The sequence below is a fragment of the Melospiza georgiana genome, chromosome 6, assembly GCF_028018845.1.
Source record: "Melospiza georgiana isolate bMelGeo1 chromosome 6, bMelGeo1.pri, whole genome shotgun sequence".
Taxonomy (NCBI): Eukaryota; Metazoa; Chordata; class Aves; order Passeriformes; family Passerellidae; genus Melospiza; species Melospiza georgiana.
In genome coordinates this window covers 23,716,601-23,736,296 of record NC_080435.1, presented here as the reverse complement: position 1 = coordinate 23,736,296, position 19,696 = coordinate 23,716,601, and the positions used below count along the sequence as shown (strand labels likewise).

The 19,696-nt window shown below is 43.8% G+C and overlaps 1 protein-coding gene across 1 annotated transcript in view; it reads left to right on the top strand.

The window, feature by feature from the left end:
- The window catches only part of ANO1 (anoctamin 1), a 71,028-nt gene that overhangs the window by 12,297 nt on the left and 39,035 nt on the right, over positions 1 to 19,696 (top strand). Inside the window, exon 2 of the mRNA XM_058025920.1 lies at positions 17,885 to 18,063. Coding sequence (XP_057881903.1) covers positions 17,885 to 18,063 — 179 coding nt within the window. The remainder of the gene's footprint in view (positions 1 to 17,884; positions 18,064 to 19,696) is intronic.

Below are 19,696 nucleotides of genomic sequence, written 5' to 3'. Positions count from 1 at the left end.
GGAAAAGAGAGTTTCAGTTGCTCCCCAAGAGGAGGTAATGAAGAAACAGAATGGATCTTTGTGCTGAATCTGGTCTCAGCAATGTTAACAGGTAAGATCTCTCTCTCTATCTGTCCAGCTGATGTGGTGTAGACTGGTTTCTGACACACAGTTTGCTCTTGCTCAGGCTCCATCTCCTGTGTACTTGCCCTCCTGGGTTCACCTTCCAGTGTGAAGCATTTCTCCTGCTCTTTTCCCCTTCCCATGATCCGTACACTTTCTATTTCAATAGCTCTAGCCTGCTTTATTTGCTCAGTTTAATTTTCATTTAAAGTTTCTCCTCAGAAAAAAAAGTACAGCTATTCATCTGCAAACAGTTTTTAAATCCCTCTGAATGTTTTTGGTTCCACTGCAGAGGAAACCCTTTCCAGACTGCCCCCAGAGCAGCACTTCTCTCCTGAGCCCTCCTGGTGTCCTTGCTCCTCCCTCCCGCAGTTTTAACAAGAATTGAAACTTCATGGGAACGTACCCAGTGCAGAGCCACATCAAAGCTGTGGTCAGAGCCCAGGTTTCAGGCAGAGCTGGGCGAGCCTGGTGCTCAGCTCTGATGTGAGATGTTCTGCAGGGGCCCTACGTGCAGGGCTGGACACCAGACACCGAGTTCCCAAAAGCTAATTGCTGTCTGGGCTGAGGCCCCATCTCCTTCTCCCCTTTCTGTAACTCATCCACATGAGTTGTTCCATCCCCTCTCTCACCAAAACACCACATCATTTGTCTGCTTTTAATACTGACCAGTAGTAATTCCTCAATGTGAAGAATGTGCACTGGAGGAAAATTTGTTTACAGTTCTTTGATAGATCAGTTCCAGTTTTGTTCATATTTGCCAGTTTTATTGACTTTATTTTTAAGGCAAAATAATTACACGGAGTCTGGTTTTAGTCGAGGACTCCTCTGGTTTATGTGAGGAACAGACAAAGACCTGTCACATCAGAAGGGTGAAATCAGGTGGGGGAAAGAAATGTTCTTTCCCTGCAACAAATAAATCAAGAGCTCCCACCCTGCGAGAGTATGCAGTAATGTAACACGTGTGGGCACTCAGGATAAGCAGACACATCAACAGAGGGAAGTCTTTGACAAGTTTTAGGTGTGTCACTTGGTCATGGGATGTGTCTCAGTAGACAGTCTGTCACTTTTATTCCCTAATAACTTTTTGACAAGAGACAGATAATACCACAGAGTTTATTTTAAGGTAGATTGTTTAATTTTGTGTCTGTTCTTTTTCTTTCTTGGTTCCTTTATTTTTTTTCCTTTTTTCTTTTCTTTTACTTTCTCATTTTCATGAAAATTTTTTTTTTTTTTTTTTTTTGGTGAAGTTTGGGGATATGGAGTAAATAGCTGGTTATGTTTGGGAAGGAAGCAATGGATGCTGTTGGAGGGTCAGTTCCTTGGATGCAGGAGATGTACCCCATCCCTGTGCCATGTGCTGTGCCCAGGAATGTAAAAATCCTCTTGGACCCATGTGGGAGCATCTGGGTGGCCCAGAGAGGCTGCTTCTGGGGGGAAAAGGATCTTTTTTAAAAAGTTCTTGGAAGAGGGCAGATCTGGGTGATCTCTCTCTTTTCCAGCTTCTCATCTTGCACAGCTTGATTGTTTTACATCCATGGCACGATCCACAGGTAATTTTTATTTAGGGAATATTTACTCACCCCGTTTGGAGGGCACAGAAATTCACTGTGGGGAATCAGTGCATTCCTCCAGGCTGGATCTCCAGGCTGCCTCCAGGTGTGACTGAGGAGAGAGCAAGGAGTCTGACCCAAGCAGAGGGAGGATTGCCTAGCCCCGAAGAGTTTTCTTTCATATCCATAACTTCTGGGTTCCACACTGGTTGGTAAAGTGAGGCTTGAGAGGCTGGTTTGTAAAACATGAGCCAAAGTGAATGCAGCACACTCTGCTCCAGCTGGTGTCTTGCACTGAGGGTTTGTCAAAATTTCTGTGAACAAGTGTTTCACTTTGCATTTTCAGCGTTTTAGTGGTGGTGCACAGCAGTGTGAGATAGGGTGAAAAAATTCTGTGGAAAGAAGAGGATAAGAGCCACCTTGCTTCACTGAATTTATACAGTAAAAGGATGAACTTGGCCCATGAGGGTGATAACTGCAGCATTTCTGAGCCCTTGCTTTGCTTTCCACTGTGTGTAGTTTCAGGAGCAGGGACCTTGAGCAATACCTGCTTTAGCTCATTAGGAGATCTTGCCCCACTCCTCAGCATTCTCTTGCTTCAACTCTTGATCAATCACTCATTGATTGAGTCTGCTTCATGCAGTCTTTACCTTTCCTTGGACTTGGCAGTGCTGTTTCATTCCACCCTAATTTACTCTGCAATCATACACCTTAAAACTTCAATCCTGTCGTTCCTTCGTCTATCCATGTAAAACTTTAACCCATCAAAAACTCCAGATAAAAGGGAACCTGGATGACGAAAACCTGCTAAATCTTTCTGAAAGCACTTAGCCTTTAAATGCTTTATTCTTTATGAGGGGATAACTCACAGCCCCACCAGGAAAAAAAATAAATTCTGCCATCAAGTAAAAATCAGTGTGGAGTAAGTGAAACTGATAGTTGACCAAAGTATGTCTTGTAGTTTGGAAATGCCTGTGAGAGGCTGTCACTGAGAACAGGCCAAAAATGGAACCTGGGGGAAAAATTAGAAAGGAGGTGGAATGTTATTAAAGCTATAATTATAAACATAGGGCACTCTGATATTGTTGCTCTTCTTTAACATTTCCATGTGAACAGAGCTTGCTGCCTGGGAGTTTGCTGCAGGGGCTCCAGGAACCCTTTTTAGGGCAGAGGAGAAGGTGCACGTTGTCTCAGCAGATTTAGGTGTTCAAATAATGAATTTGGACCTTAAGAATTATGAACTGTAGGATTTCTAATATTTCTGTAGGCAGTAATTGATTGAAAGAATTACAGGCTGCAAAAATATTTGACTCCCAACTGCTTCAGAAATGTGAAATCCCTGAAATCTGCTGCTGGAATCACACAGTGTGTGGACATGGTCCATCATCCAGCATGCAGATGGCAAGTGTTTTTTGAAAGGGCTTTAGAAAGGTATTCCTGCCTCTGTTTTCCTTGGTGCTGCCTGCTGTTGCACCCTGAAAATAAAATGAGAGCTGTTTCCTTTGCCTCTTAAGGGAAGGAAACCGATGTTTGCGGTGCTGCATGTTCAGATTTCACGTGCTGCGTGTTTGGTTGGCTCCAGAAGCACTGCAGGGGATGGACTCCAGCAGGAGATGAATGGTGTGGGCGCCAGGAAGGAGCCACCCTGCAGGTGACGCCTGCACCCTGTCGCCCTGCTGTGTCACCTGGGGGGACAGGAGCCCAGCGTGGGAGCTGGAGCAGCACTGGGCCCTCAGTGCTTGTTCCATGTAATCAAACACTCCAGCAGCACCCATGGGCAGCAGCTGTTTTGAAAATGACATGATGGACACATGTCAGGACACTCTGGTGGCAGCAAGCCCATGCATGCCTGCAACTGAGAGCACCCCTGTCCCCTCTGGAGCCCCACTCCGTGCCCTGGGTCAGATGTCCTTAAGGTTGGCTGGGTTAGTGAGGACCACTGGTTAATCTGGTTAAATTTGAAAAGCTCTACTTCCTAGAGTGTGGATGTAACAGGGAACATGAGCAGCTTCATCCAAGGCTGTTCTCATGTGCTGTGCTCATCCCTGGGGCTGTCACACACACTCTTAACCCCCCTTCAGCAAAATATTAAAACCTGCGAGCCATGGGCTCTTCTCCGTCCTCCAAAGTGTTTAAATTTAATGGCCAATTTCATAACAGTCCAAAAGGTGCTGGCACACATTGTTCCTGAAGGGTAATCCTGGCAGCATGTGCTGTCTTGTAGTTTATATAGAGAGAGTGCTCTAAAAATTTATCTTTATGTTAATTTTTCAGTGGACCTCTTCCAGTTGTGTTCTCCATGCCCCCAGATGGGACTTTCATAGGAATTTTAAACTTCAGAGTACAGGAAATATAAATGGGAAATATTGGAGGGGGAAACACTTTTTGTTGTTAATAGCATTTCTGAATTTTCATGGTATTTGGAAGATTATTGTGTGTTTTTTGATGCCCAGCAAAAGTCACATCATGATACTGAGAAAATCCACATCCCATGGCTTGGCTGTAGAGAGTGAAAATGAAGTGTATCACATGGACATTATTTCTTGTGTAAATGGATGGATTGATGGTGCTGTTGGCATGGTTCTTTCCTGCCCTGTGGTGGCTTTTGTCTTCACATATTTCATTCAGCTGCAGTCTTGGAAAAACCTTACCTGTCTTTTTAGTTGTGCTTTTAGCTGTCTTTTTAGTTCTTTATGTTGTTTCAGGTGACTTTCTGGTGAAGGGTGTTACAGGAGAATATTTTACTGCTAAATGGAAACGTAAGGAAGTATGTTTAGAGAAGCTTGAAAGTCTCCAAATTTCTGTCCTTTGGCTTTGTGTTCCTCATCCTGTCCCCACTTATGCTTTTGGGAACACCTTTTCAGCTTGGTCCCACAGCTTAGGCAGTAATGAACCAGACCTGCCCATCCTAGGAAATCTTCCTAGCATCAGCAAGACAAAGGGCCTGCTGAGATACCCACAGGTTTATGCTCTCCCCCATCAGGACTGACACGTCCTGCCCTCGGTGTTGTGCCTGCTGGTGGGAGCAGGAGCTGGCAGTGTCACCCAGGCTGTGCCTGTGACTCAAATTGCACTGAGTCAACAGGCACCCCAGCCAATCCAGCCTGAAAACTGAATTATTAATTCAGTAATTCAGATTTCAGTCAAATCTGGCATTTGGGTTTAGCTTGTGTGAAGGAGAAGTGATTTTAAAGCCTCTTCAACACTGGAGATTTAACTGAAGAGCAGAGGTTTGGGTTTGCTTTTTTTTTTATTTTAATCCATGTTTGTGTTCTGCTCCACTGTGTGTTTATTTTAAAATCTACTTGTGCATCAACACATTCTCAATCTGAAATGTAGATCTCAGACTGACATGTTTTAAATGTTTGAACTGCATCCAATTTTAAAGTACCACAGTTATCTAAGAAGTACATCAAAGTTTCCTGCCGTGTTCATTTCTCATTATTATCTGTTCTGGAGCACTGATTGTTTTTCAGTATAATTAGTGTAAGTTCTCCTTTTGATCTCCATGTCAGATGTGCTCTCATGTTTATAGAGAAGAATCTCCTCCAGGTTTACTCCTCCTAAGTTTTACTGTGTAAAACCCAAACTTCTGCCCTGATTCCACAGTTTTAGGTATTGGATCTGTGCAGTGTCAGGCCACTCAGGAGCACTGGTTTCATTTGCTTTGAGTACGGTCACATATGGTTTGTATTTCCATCAAATTCCTCCAAAAAAAAAAGCACCCAGAGGGGTTAATGCCAGCTCTGTTCCTCTGTGCCAACTTTGGGCTGGACATGGCAGGACAGTTGATAATAGATCTAAAATAAAGCCTGCTGATGACAGATTGCCCCACCAAAACTTTTCTGAAACTTGAACCAGCGAGGTTGGTGCCTCCCCCTTCGGTTTTTTGTGTCTGTGGAGGTTTGGATCCCATACCAGCAGCCCTAAATCTTGCATTGTTAACACAGACTTGTTGTTGCTTATCTTCCTGGAAAAGGATGTGCTCCCAGGACTGGAGATGAGAACCAGACAAGTGCAAAGTCTCCATCTGGGCAGGGATAGTTCCATGGCAGCTCCTCAGAGAAGGGTCTTGGACTCATAAACGAAACATAAATCCACAGTATCTCTGTGCAGGGAACATGTAGTAATGCTGCTCAGGGCTGGAAAAGCCTGACCTGGAGTACTTTATCCTGTTTCAAGCATCTTTGCACAAGAAAAACGTGTAGCATACAGCCTAAAGCAACAAAAATGAAAAGAAATCCAGAGAAACATGTCTTGGAAGAAAGTAGAGGAAGAGAGGCATCTGTCCAGTGGGGTTTGCAAAGTTCCCTTTGGGTTTCTGGATGGAGTTGTTGGTTTTGGGGCAATATTTATCCTTCTTGTCTGAGTGTGAGGTGCCTTATGCTGATGCTGAATTCTGTTTGTAACTCAGAGGGAAAAGCCCATCCTGAGAGGAGAGGGGAGGGCACAGTGGGAAACCCTCTGTTCACCCTCTGTGCCAGCTGCTCTCAGCAACTCCTAGGGTCACCATGTCCAAATCTTGGCTATTTCGGGCAACCACATCACAGAATCCCATTCATAAATTTCTCAAGTACCATTACAAAAATAGTTTTCTTTTACTTTATTTATATATATAATTTTTTTTTTTTTTTGCCACTATTGCCCTGGCATGAACCTCTGCTTTGGAACCTCATCTCCAATGACTGCTTTTGAGTGTTTTAAATGTTAATTAATCCCTTGTGCACTTTATTTGTCCTTCATTACCCTTCGTCTTCTTGACTATCCAGTGTAGGAAGGGGAAAGTGAGTAATGAGGGGATAAATTTTTAGTTCTTTTATTGTGTCCTAGGTAGAGCAGCTCCTTCCTCCATCACTGCCACAGCCCTCTCTGTCATTTTGCATCTGTTTAAATTTGAGTTCCTGTGTCTGACAGAGTGGGTGGTGTGTGCTGCAGGCAGTATCCCCAAAAAAAAGCTGCTGTTGCTTGTTCATCTTCGCTGGACACACCCTAAATAGTAATTTTCCTTTTTCTGAGCTGTTTCTCACAGAGGGACAGTTGTAGTGACACAGACTGAAGGAATCCCGAGGCACCTGCAGTGCCAGATGGCGCTGGCAGGTGACAGCCCTGGAGGAGATTAGGAGCAGCCTGCCTTGAGCAGAGCCCTTCACACCCTGCTGGGAGCTCTGACGGGCTCCTGGAGGCTCTACAGTCATGGCAAAGATATTTCTGTGGGTGTTCCTTGGAGCAGAGGAGCCGTGCTGTGTTTGGGCACAGGGCGCGCAGTTTGCCCTTAAGGTGTTGGCTTCCTCTTGGCTGGACGCTGCTTTCTGCACTCTGCTCTGGGAGCTCCTCTGCTGCCACTGGTGGATGGAAGTTCTCCACACCAAGTCTCCACTGGGACATCAGCCGAAACAGATTTCATTTTGGCATCTAAAAATTAAGGAGAGAGCAGAACTGTCAGTAAATGGTGCAACCAATTATATCCTTTTCCAAACCAGAAGAGCCTCCAGCTCAAGGGCAGGATGGGCAGAATTTGTAAATCTTCCAGCTGTGTGGTGTTCCCCAGTGGTGTTGGTGGATTAATGAGAGATAAATGGCTGTCTTCACCAAGATATCCCTTTTCCCTGCCCCCTTTTTCCCCCAGGCACAGCAGCAGCACAGCCAGTGCTGCTACAAAGTGTTTCCATATTTAAACAGTGCTCCAGATTGTTTATTGACGTGGGTAAGTGATAGAGCATCCGAACCTCTGGGAATCACACCACAAATTTCCCAAATAAATAGGCATCAAGGAGAGAAGCCAAACAGGATATAGGTACTCAAAGGACTCAGGATCAGCAAGAAGTGTGCCTTTCTGTCAAACCAGCAAGACATTGTTTTACCATGAAAAGTAGCGTTTCAGACACAGATTTTTCTGCAAATGACCGATTTTTACTGCCTGGCTTTTAAAATCTTGTTTCAAAGGTCGTGGGCTGAGTCCTTTCTAAGAGCCTGATGGCTGATTAGCAAGTGTAAGGCTGAGCAGAGAAAGCACCCGATGTTTTGTAGCCTGGTGAGATCCCGATGGAGGCTCTGGGAATTGTTAGGTGGCTGCAATAGGTGTGATGATGTTATCCCACTGGAACATCATGTTCAGGGTGACAGAACAAACCTTGGTCTGTAGATATTTCCTCTGGTGAGAACTGGCACTCCAAAAGCTTTGGGCAGAGTCAGCTCATTCCTGCATTGACACTTGCTCCAGTTTGCAGTACCCTTGGAGCATCCAGCCTTTCGCAAAAGACAGATTTGTGCTGTACCACTGTGGGATGTTTACCAGGAAGAATTGTCTCTGTGCTCTGAGGTTTCCTTACAGGATCTTGTTGGACTGCCTGGAGGTGTGCTGTGGTGGCATTCCCTGTCCTGCCTGTCCCTGGTCCCAAGGACAGGCAGAAACCAGCCTGCAAGGAGAAAAGGCATGAAGAACTCAAACTGTTGGTCTGAGTTACAAATATTGCCTGAAGGAATGCAGTTAAGAGCTGAGAGCCAAGTGTCTGTTGGCTCAGGGGGTGCTGTGGTGAGGTGCCCATCCCTCTGTCCATCCCTACCCTCATGGAAAGGTGCCTTCATCCTGAATTGGGCTGGATCTGACAGCATGAAAACAAATATTTACCCCCTCAAACATCTTTTTTCCACTCTCTGCAACTGGTTCAAATATTTTAAATAATGTCAGTCCCTCAAACACAAAAAATACAGTATCGTAACAAAAACCAGCCCCTGCTGCAGGCCACAGACACCCAATGGTCAGTAAAGCAAAGGGCCCAAGGATGTTGCTAGCATTATCTCAGTCAGGTTTGAAATCAATCAGAACTGCAATACCTTTGTTTTTATTAAGCTAGTTGCCCTCTCTTCCTTAAAAATACCAATACTGACATCATTGCTGCAGTCAGAACTTTCCTTTCTCTCCACCAGCAATACATTTATTGCACGTTTCAAAGCTACCACTTCAAGATAATTTGCAAAGAGCTTGAATGTTAAAAAACCCCCCAAACCTAAAATTGAAGAGACTGTTCATGAGACTAGAAACCTAGCTGACAAAAATGTGTTTTGTAAACTGATTTAACAGACCCACCAGCACACAGTATGTGCTATTAAAAAGCAATCAACTTTGTAAATAGCCATTTACAGCATAATTTGAACAAGTTTATGGAATAACAGATACTGTCCTTTAGTGTATCCAAAACAATTACTTTCCTAAACATATTGGTAAAACACAAGGCTTTTTTCTTCATGCAGAGTATTGTTTTTCTAAATGTTTCAGTGCTTGTAGATAACCAATATATTAAAGTTTAATTCCATTTTATTCTATTGTTTAGGGATTTTTAACACAGAATGGATAAACATTTACCAGATAAATGAACAGCACATTTTCTTTTTTTAAAAAAAAGAGAAGACAGAAAGTGAAATATTATTCTGCTAACCAAAACAGAAAAAATACAAAATCAAAACTTCTCTTAGACTTATAAACTTAATCGCACTTTAGGGGAAAATAAATTCCTTTCCTAAATTCTAGGATGAAACCTTGACCCTGCATAAATAATAAGGTTACATCCTCAATGTCTTTCTCAGGAAATATGAAAACAAATAATGTTTTTCTCTCTTTCTCTCTGGGTTGATGTCAAATGCTTGCTCTTGGGAGGAGCTGCTGTTTCCTTTCTTACCCAGAATATCTTTGGGCAGCCCATCACTGACCATGTGCCTGTGATGAACTTTGGGCTCTTCCATGGTGGAACAGCTGCAGTTTGGGAATTTAAAGAAGATTTGGCTCCAGAAAAGATATGATGTTTGAAAATCTATAATTTCTAGTTTTGCTTGTTTGGGCCATAATTTTGTGGTGCTCAGAGGTGTTTCTTCAGTGGAGGAGGATTCATTTCTAGTAGTAAGGAGAGAGCGCTGAGGGTTTGTCATGGGGAGAATGATGCCCCTCTGGTGACACTTGTGATTGTCTGGTGATGCTCTTTCTGGGAGTGATTTCTCAAAGAATAGTGAACAGAAAGATGGAGAGAACAGGAGACTCCTATCTCACAATTTTGGAAATAAAATACTGGACTAGAGTTGCCTTTCATTATTTCTGTTTTCATTAGTGTTTTACATGGTCATCATAATTACAAAAAAGGTCTTTAGGTCTTTTTTTTTAGGACATCTCTTTGAGTTTGCCAAGACGTCCTTGTTTCTACAGAGGTTGAGCACAATCATCTTTCAAAATAAGTCTGTCTTGGGTTCTTGTGATATGAACTCCTTGGGTTTGTTGTTTGTTTTTTGGGGGGAGCAGTGTTAGGCACCTACTCCCTGATGTAGAAATCTGCCTCTTCAAGGTCCACACCTTTGGATGGATTCTATTCTGAGCTCCTTTTGGAAAAGTGCTGCTGCAGAACAATCAGGAACAAGTTGGGAATGAAACTGAGATATTTGGATAGAGATTTTGGGCCAGCTGCCTCTGAGCAGCTGTGCCCTCCACGCTCTGCTTCTTTCCATTGTACAGGTGACAGCAATTTCATGGCAATTGCCTCTCCTTTGTTTTTGGGCAGGAAATGTACCAGAGTACCTTTGGATAATCCAGGTTTATTAGTAAGCCTGACTCCTGTTACAAAACCCACCGGGCAGCTGTTTATACCTAGACTGGATCTTGACTGCTCCTTTGATACATTATTAGATAATAGTTGTTGTCAAAAGCTCCTTAAGGAGGAGGTTTGGTGAGCCTGGGCTGTCCTTCTCAGCTTCCCAAACTGCAAAGAATGTCCATCCTCAACCATTCCAAGGATGCCTTTCACCTGAGGGCTGTCAAGGACCCTTACAAAGGCACTGGCCCACTCCTTCCCCTTGCTGGCCCCAAGGGAAGCTGTCTTTGCTCGTCAGCTTTCTGCTCCAAGAATTCTGCCACTCTGGGAATCCTGAGCAGGAGTGTCCTGTTTTTCTCCACAGGGAGAGCTGCCTAGCTGGGACATGGCACCCTCTCAGATCTCGGCTCTTTTCTAAAAACCAAGAAGAAGAGTGCCTGCTTGCTTGACACTTCTTAGGGCTTCTGCCTCTGGTGTGCCTCAGCTTGGTTCCTTAGCACTGGGGAGCACAGGGAATGGCATTCCCCTGGATAGGCAGGATCTAACAGAGCTTTTCCCATCACTGATTTGCATTCCCTTGCTCAGGGAGGGAGACTCTTCCAGCTTACTGCCCCTTTATTCTCTTATATTGGTGTTGTTCCAAGTTCAAACTGCAGGGCCATGAAGAAAACTCAGGAGAGTCAGGCACAGAGCTGGGATCTCAGCTGGATATCTCCCACCTCATCACCCCACCACATCAGCTCCACCTGCCTGGGCACACCCCAAAAATATATAGAAATAGGGTGGAGCTCTGCCCTGTAAACCCCAGCCCCAGTGACTGCCTCTCAGCTCAGATGTGGAAAAGCAGCTCCTGAGTGTGGTGCCTGTGGCCCAAACCCTCTTTATCAGACGAGCAAAGCCTTCCAGGGCATCCATGGCTGGGTTTATGCAGCCCAAACCTCCTCGTGACTTTGCATGGAAATGTAAACACCAGTGCAAATGTCTCAAGATTAGGAGTTTAAATGGGAAAGCTGAGGGATAAAGAGCAGCTCTCCCAGTCAGCACATGTGCCATGGCCTCAGCCCCAGGCTGCAGTCCATGACTGAGATTTTTAGAGTAAAACTGGTAATTTTTGGATCCTTATTTCCACATGTGTGGTATAAAGAGGCTTTTGTTACAGCCTGGTAAAGGAATATATACATCATATTTTAAATGTATCTAGACATCTTTTATATTTAGACTCTGGTGAGAGTTTAGGTATCCACTGTCCCAATAAATACCAATTCTCTCACCATAATCTGCTTTTTAGTTGTTTTTTTTTTTTCCTTTCATCTTATTGCTCCCATTGATAAAAACTGCCTTCCCTTGGAACATACAAACAAAAATAATGAGAATCATAACCCTGGAAAACATATTTAAAACATGGATTCAGTGGCTCTCCCATATCTGGTTTTGTTTTCACCATAACCTTGAGCATAGTTTTAGTGCTGATCTTTGTGCAATAGCAACAGAAGCAAATAATCTTTTTCTGGTGCCTGGCAGAAGAAGAGTGCTTAACTTAGGTGTATAAGAAATAAGTCTGAAAACAGATTGACTTAATAGACCATTAAATAGTTGTTGGTAGTTGTGGAGAGAAAAAAGTGAAATTTGTCTTAGGATGGGAAGAGGCTTTAGGTGTTTTCATAAAATGTGAGATTTGACAGGGTCTAGAGAAACAGGCAGTAGTGTTATGGTAGAATTTGTATTTTCTTTTACATGCTGTTCTTCATTTACATACTGTTGAAAATGCCATTTCAATCAAAATGTTCGTTATCTTTTTAGGTTTTAGGTGGTTTTGCTCTTTGCTTTTACATTTCACAAGGTTTATGTCAGATCAGGCATGTGTTCAAGCCCAGGACTGCATCCCGCAAATGGTGTAAATAAATCTTTAAAAACAAAAATAGACAGGCATAAATAAAAAAATGATGTCATATCTGTGTGTCCTTCTAGCCTGCGTGGAATACGTTGCTGACAATAATAGATCAATAACTTGAAAGCTGCAGCCAGCCTTCCAGGAAAGCTGCAGCCCCACTCCAGAGCCCCAGCATTCTCAGTAGTGAGGAACAGAGCTAAGCCAGCTGATCATCCAGGCAATCCTGCCAGGAGCTGAAGTTTTTCCACCCGTGTGACTCCTGAGCACTGCACACAAAGTGTCTGAATGCGCTCTGCCCTTCAATGTGGGCTGTCAGCATCAGGTACATCAAGGTCACTCTGCTTTGGAAGTATTCCTCCTCTGCAAAGGAAACTGTCCATGGAATCCAGGATTTATTTCACTGTTTGAGCTTTTTTTTTTGTTAATTGATTGGGTCATAACATCGTACTTGATTCATTAAGGTAATAGCCAGCACAGATGTAGGCTACAAGTTTTAAAATAAATGGAAAGGCGAAGGAGATGGGTGAGTTCCAAAGTGTCCTACTTAGAGAGGATGAAAGAGGCAGGGTTCACCTTTCTGCAGGTGGAAGGGCAGGAAGCATCAATAGCCCTGCATCCCTGAAAGTATGGGCAGGAGGTAGCAACATCCCTAAAAGGTGGGCAGGAGGTGTCAACATCCCTAAAAGGATGGATTGGAGGTGTCAACATTAAGTTTGCCCCAGGGGAGGTGGGCTCCCTTTTCCTGCCGGGTGGTACCAGTGAAAGCTGCTGCCTCTCCACCAGCAGCACAGCTCGGGGCAACATCTGGCTGCTCACAGCTGGAGGGGCGAGGGGGAATTTACATCCGATTCTGGCTGATGCGGCGCTAATGAGCGCCTGCTGCCAGGATTTGGGCAGAGCAGAGTCCGGGACGTGTGCGGTGTCCCTGGGAGAGCACGGCGACTCCGTTGGCCCGGGGCCAGCGCCTCGTAAACAGGTGTCAGCATCCCAAAAAAAGAGCTGCCCTCCCTGCCAGCAGCGGGTATCCTCGCTGGCATTGCAGCCTGCCGGCTGGCACGGCTGGCATTCCCGGGCACGGCTCCCCGGCCGCAGGGCTGAGCCGGGCCGGGCCGGGCTGGGCTGGGCCGGGCCGGGCTGGGCCGGGCCGGGCTGGGCTGGGCTGACCCGGGCCGGGCCGGGCTGAGTCGAACCGAGCCGAGCCGGGCCGGGCTGAGTCGAGCCGAGCCGAGCCGGGCTGGGCCGGGCTGAGCTGAGCCGAGCCGAGCCGAGCCGGGCCGGGCCGGTCTTGCTCTCCCAGGGCTTTGGCTTCCGAAACTGACAGCCTTGGAGAGTATCAGGAGAAGGAAAAGGGGCAGAGATAGAAGAGTCACTTGTGAGGATTACGTTATTTTCTTTTTAGGATTAACCTCTGAGTTGGAATTTGGGAAATCCAGGCGGTAAAGAGCTGGGTGAGGATGTGCTGAAGGAGAATCTTGCTGCTAGGGGGCAATATGTAGCAAGCAAAACCCCACTAAGGGAGTTTTCTCTCAATATCTTGTCTTTTCCTCAAGAAAAGAGCTTAAATCCAAAAGTTATCCAATGTATTGCACAAGCTAACATTTTTTTTCCCATAGAAAGAGTATACTATATTTGTTTACTTATTTACAACATTTACTTATAGGTTGTGTTTGTTTCTTTTACCATACGTATATATGCGTGTGTGTGTGTGTGGCTTTCTTAATATGCTTCCTTGTTACCTCCATGATTCTTAATTTTCATTCTGAATTCTATCATGGTTTATATAAAGCAAAAAGATAAGGACATGGACATTTAAAAGCCTCGAATCACATGGTCTTGTAACTCTCCTGCTGCTTTCCCTTTTTAACTCAGAGGTCTTTGTGACTTTTTTGTTCTACCACTTTCTTAAACATACTCTCTGAAAGTGAAAACAAGAGGAGACCAGGAAAAAAATAAAAAGAAAAGAAGAGAAGGCAGTTTCAGGGACATTATTGGTTTCAGGTTGAGCAGGGAAATGTTGTTCATTTGTTTAGATGTATTCATGCTGACTTGATGATGCTTATTTTAGAACTGGTGTGGGGTATTTCTTTAAGAGCTGCATTGCATGAATGCAATTTTAAAATTCATTTTAATGACAAAAATACTTTTTGCCAGGGACTATTCAGTGGCTATGCATGGTTATGACTATAATGTTAATGGTTGATTGAATAATGGAGAAAATGCAGTGGTTTCTACAGCAGGTTTTTGGTCCTGGTTCAGTTGGTCATGAGTGAAGCATTGTCTGAATGAGGAAAGGTTACAGCACAATGTGCCAAATTTCAGTGCTGGAAAAGTGATCATTAATTAATTTTAGTGTCAATTTTTGCAAGATGAAGTTGGGAATTTTAACAGCTGCGACTGAAATTTGAACAGAGGAGGAAGTGGTTTTGAGTTTGAGGGACTTTTTTATTAGTTCAGTCTTGTTTCCCATATGGTTCAGAGTGAGAGACTCAAGCATGGGTTTGACTCTATGCCCCAGAATATTTGGGGACTTCTGCTGACTCAGAATCCACAGGGTTTTGGGATTGGTTTTATGACTGTGTTGAAATATATTGAGTGCTTCTTCAAGTCTTTGTTGTAGTCTTTTCTGCTTAATAAATAGAAGAGAGTGGGTTAGTCAGCATCAGAAGGCAGCAAAGCCAGCAGTTTTCATAATGCTCACCTCTTTCAGCTCCCAACAAAGAGATTACAGTGCCAGTCTAGCTGAATTAGGACATTATTGTTCTTTTTGCTCCTCACCTTTCCTCTTCTATCCTGCCATAAATAATTCTGAACGTGAATTTATTTTGAAATTAAATTATTGTCCAGGTTTAATGTGATTAACATAAAATATTCATGGTTTTAAGTCTTTGAAATGCTCTACTCCATCCATGCAAAAAAAAAAAAAAAAGAAAAAAGGTTTTGTGTTCTGCAACAGAAGGCTTTGACCTGTGCCAAATCAGCACAAGTGAACTGCTTGTAATCCCTGGGTGTTTGTAATTGCCAAAGTGGTTTGGATGGTTTTACTTAGGATTAAATCCTGACATCATCCTTAAGTGCAGAAATCAAACTTATTGTAATTAAGATTATATCAAGAAAGCTCTCACAGTTCACATATTTTCCAGTAGTCATAATAAACCAAAATTCTATGATTCATTGTCTACCTAAAGCACTTGTTCTTTCCAATATTGCCAGGCTACTGATGTGTAAACAGGAATGTAAATATCTCCTTGTGTCGGGGGGATTGTTTGGGCTTGCACAATGGTGCTGAATCATCTGAGCAGGTCTCCTTGCTCCGTGCTGGGGCTTAACAAACCCTGCTTGGAAGTGCAGCTTCAGAGCACAGGGAGGTCGTTTGGGCTCAGTGAAGCTTGTGATTTTCTCCTCTGAGCCTATTCTGTCCCAGTGGTGATTCCTAAACTGGCACTTTTCAGTCCACAGCTCCATTATTCAGATTCACAGTCAGTAAAAGATGTTTCTCTTCTAATACCTTCTGCAAAATTCTGAAATAACTTGGTTTTACTTAGTACATGTGTGAAAAGAAGGAAAAGAAGAGAGGACTTTCACTGCACTTAATCCACTGTTTTTACAAAGTTGTTTCCAGCATCCTTCCAGATAAAAATGCAGGTTGTTGCAGTTATGAAGTTCCAAAAGTTGTATTATTTTGTGAGTATTTTGCTGCCACAGAATAAAGCCTTGAGTACACAGGATTCTGCAGCTGCCCACACTTGTTTCAATTCCCATTGTTCAGGGAGCCTGCCCGTATGTGCCTGTGAGTGTTGGGAAAAAGAGACCATGCACATGTAGGGAATTGTTGCAGACATTCCAGCTGCTCCCATGAGCCAGCAGACTTGTGGCTGCATCTCTAGATTACCCCCCTAAAAAAAAAAAAAAAAAAAAAAAAACAAAAAAAAAAAAAACAAAAAAACAAAATCTCTTTGAGTTGTTACAACTTGCTGTTCAGGGGCTCTCTGAGTTTGGTGATGCTGCCCTGAGATGTCACGCGTGGTGTCTGTTCTGGGACAACTACTGGGGAGTGTTAGACAAGAGCCAGGAGCAGCAGCCCAGGTCTGTGAAGGTGTTAGAGGCTGTGCACATGAATATGCCCAGGTGTTGTGCTGATGTTGATGAGCACTGGTGTTCCTGGGAAAGCAGCTTGGGGCAGCAGATTGCCCAGAACTGAAATGAACATCCACAAACTCGCGGTGTTGCCAAGCTCCAGAGGAGCACAACTGGGAATTCCACGGAAGCATGGCTTTCATAACAGCAATGTTTACCTTGCTCTGGTAAGCTCAGGACAGGTGCCAAGGCTTTGGTTGCATCCTTCTCCTCTGCCTGTTGCAGGTTGTTGTCCTTGCTGGCTCCTGCCTTGTTCCCAGCAAGAGCCTGATCAGAAGTGTAGTGATTATTGCTGTGCCTTCCCAACATTCAGATTTGGCCAGGTGTGGTCAAGCTCTGACCTTCTCCAGGGATGGATGGAGATTTGTAGCTTCACTGGTTCCTTCCCCATTGTGTGATCACTCTTGTTAGCGAATTGGGATTTTTTTTTAATGTATTTCCTTTGTTGCAACTTGTGTCTGTAGCCTCTCACCCTTTTCTCATTCTCCACCTGTGAGAGGAATCTGGCCCTGCTGTGTCTGTACCTGCTCAGTTGGCTGAAGGGAGGAATGGGACCCGTCATTTGCCTTCCCTCCTTTGGGCTGCATAAGTGGGGGACTTCTTTGGCTTTCCATTTTTCCAGCCGGTCAAGACCCCTGGAAGTGGCAGCCTAACCCTCCAGCTTATCAATCCTGCTCCTCAGTTTCACATCATCTGCAAATTTGCTGGGGAGTGGGATTCTCTTTGTCTATTCCCTTAACATTATCCCTGAAGTTCAACCACACCCAGACAGGGTAATTCAGTTTCATGTTTTTTGTTGTTTGGGAAAGCTAATTTAGTATCCATAAATTCTAAAATTCTTGCTTTATCTTCACTCTTTAGACAAGCAACCCCTCCTCCTACATGGTTCCATAAAAACAAAGCTACAATGCTGCAGTATTTTATTTCACTGTCAAAATTAATAAAATCTTGGAACACTTTGCCTTGTATTGCTTGCAGAAGTGCCCATATGCAAACACCAGTTTGCAGTCTGTTACTTGTCTGGTTGCCCAGTTTGAAGTGAAATTTTTATTTAAAATCCTTTAGCCTATCTATATACTTAAACAGGGAATGGAAATAGTTCTGATGACTTCATCAGAAGCAGGTTGAGACTGAGAAACCCTCAGATTTTCAAGACTATTTAAATAAGAGTGGTTCAGTAAATGAGATGCAGGATGTAGGTACTTGAGGGAAAACCCTTGACTTAGTTTTTCATCATGAACAAGTAAAAGGAAAAAATGCCTCCTGAAAAGGGAAAGGCACCATGGCACCTATCCTCACCAGCAGTTTTTCCCTTCCTGCCCCCCCTTTTTCCTTCTCTTGCCAAGAAATACAATCATTCCTTGAGCCCACAGAGTAAAAACATCCTGAGACACCCATGTGGGATAAAAGGTAACTGAGCTCTCTTGCTCTGCAGGAGGAGGAGACCCAGGTAGGGCTGAAGAGGGCTGAGGAAAGCTGAGAAGGGAGGAAGGGAGAAGGGGTGGGGGCCCTGTCCAAGGGCTCATTGGCAGGAGAGGGCAGGAACAGGATACGTTTCAGCTTTTGGGTGGCTCTGGGAGGAGCAAGCTGGGATTAAAGTGTCTTGATAAAATTGTTCCCTTCCTTCTCAGACGGAGACAGCGAGTTTCATGGGGTGGATTTTCTGCCAGAGGATCTCAGTGAGGCTCCAGAGGAGACAGGAATGAGGGTGAACAAGAAGTACTCCTGTCTGCCTGCTGAGGAGAAGGGCATCCACATCATCAACATCCGAGCCATCGAGGACATCGGCTACGACCAGCACGAGAGCACGGTGAGTGACCACAGCCTGCTGCGTCACCTCAGCTTCTTTCTCGTCCTTCCCACCCCCAGGATGCTCTGAAATCCCCTCCCTCTATTTTCCCAAGGTGCTGGGAAGGATTGCCAGCAGGCACAGCCCATGCTGGTGTGGTGGAGGTGTTCTTGGATGTGTGAGAAAGGGAAGCTGGTTTAACCTGTAGCATAAAAAGGGGCTAAATCTTCTCAGGGTAAGGAATCTGGCAATGAGGCTGAGGAACCTTTACATCTTCTTGCCAGTGCAGAGAAGAACAGAAGAGAATGTCTAAAATTTCATGCAAAAGCCATTGTTAACATAGAAAACATTAAACTGATCTTCTCCAGCACACAACAGAAATTAATTAATTTCTAATTGCCATTAATTGCTCCTCAGTTAAATTCCTTAACAGAGATTTTAAAGGAAGTTAGTAATATGAATACCCAGCATGATTAGGGCTCGGTTATGTAATTGGAACATAAAAAGAAGTTTATTAAGGTGGAGTGGGCTATACAACAGATTCACTAGGGAAAGAGGTACCAGAAAAAGCAACATGGGATTTATTGTGCTTGTGCTTAAAATTAGGATGGAGCATGGAGGAATGGCTCTGTCAGGCTGTTAAAATCCTCCTGCTGTGGTGAAACTGAAATGTCTTTTCTCTGTCTCACTCACAGCTGAAGAGACATGAGCTTTACATGGTCTAAGTCAATGCAACTCGATTTAAGCACAGCAGCACTGCAAGAGAATATCTGGCCCATGAGTATCTTTCAGCATTTATACCCCATCCTTAAAATAATCTGACCATTAATTTCTTTAAAACAGAACCAAGTTTTTTGGCTGCTTCCTGTTTGCTGTGGGATATAGCTGTTCTCACATATAAGTGAATTTGTTGAGGCTTTAATGGCAACAGTGGTGGCTCAGCCAGATTTTTCAGCAACTGCTGTTCAATTAATTAGTAAGATCAACACATCTTTTAAAAAAATTAAACACTATCCAGTTAGTTCTCATTTGTTAATATTTTGTTTCTGTAGAAATTTGCATAAGTAAGTTGCCTGCCACAAGCAGACTATCAGCTTGCTTTAAAAAAATGTTCTGAATTCACAGGTGCATGCCATTAGCCATAAAGCAATTGAACAGTAATAGTTATTAATGGTCTTTTATATCAAAATTATGCTTATGAACTAAATGAGAATATCTGGGTAGGGCATAAACATTAACAGACTGCCCTGAAGAGTTTGACATGGCAAAATTCCTGTTTTCATGGAATGGGGAATAGAGGCAAGAGGACAATGAGTGAACTCTGTGGTGGCTCCAAATGCTGTATTATTTTATTATAAATTTATTAACTTGATGTAAAGGGTTTAGGTTAAATGGGAAAGAGGGATGAGATCCTAAAGGAGAGAGAAGCAGATAGCAAAGGCTATCTAAAATAACTTACATTTGGTGGTTTATGTATGAAATAAGCAGGTGTGCAATCCCAAACAGATTTTAGCATTTTGCAACTGATGACCAATTGCTCTCTTTTGGAGCACAATTCCTTTTCCCTCGATGGGGGATGGACATTCTTCTATAAACTTAGAAGCTAGAAAAGTTCCCTGATCACTGAAAAGCCACTCCTGTGTTGGGTATTTTT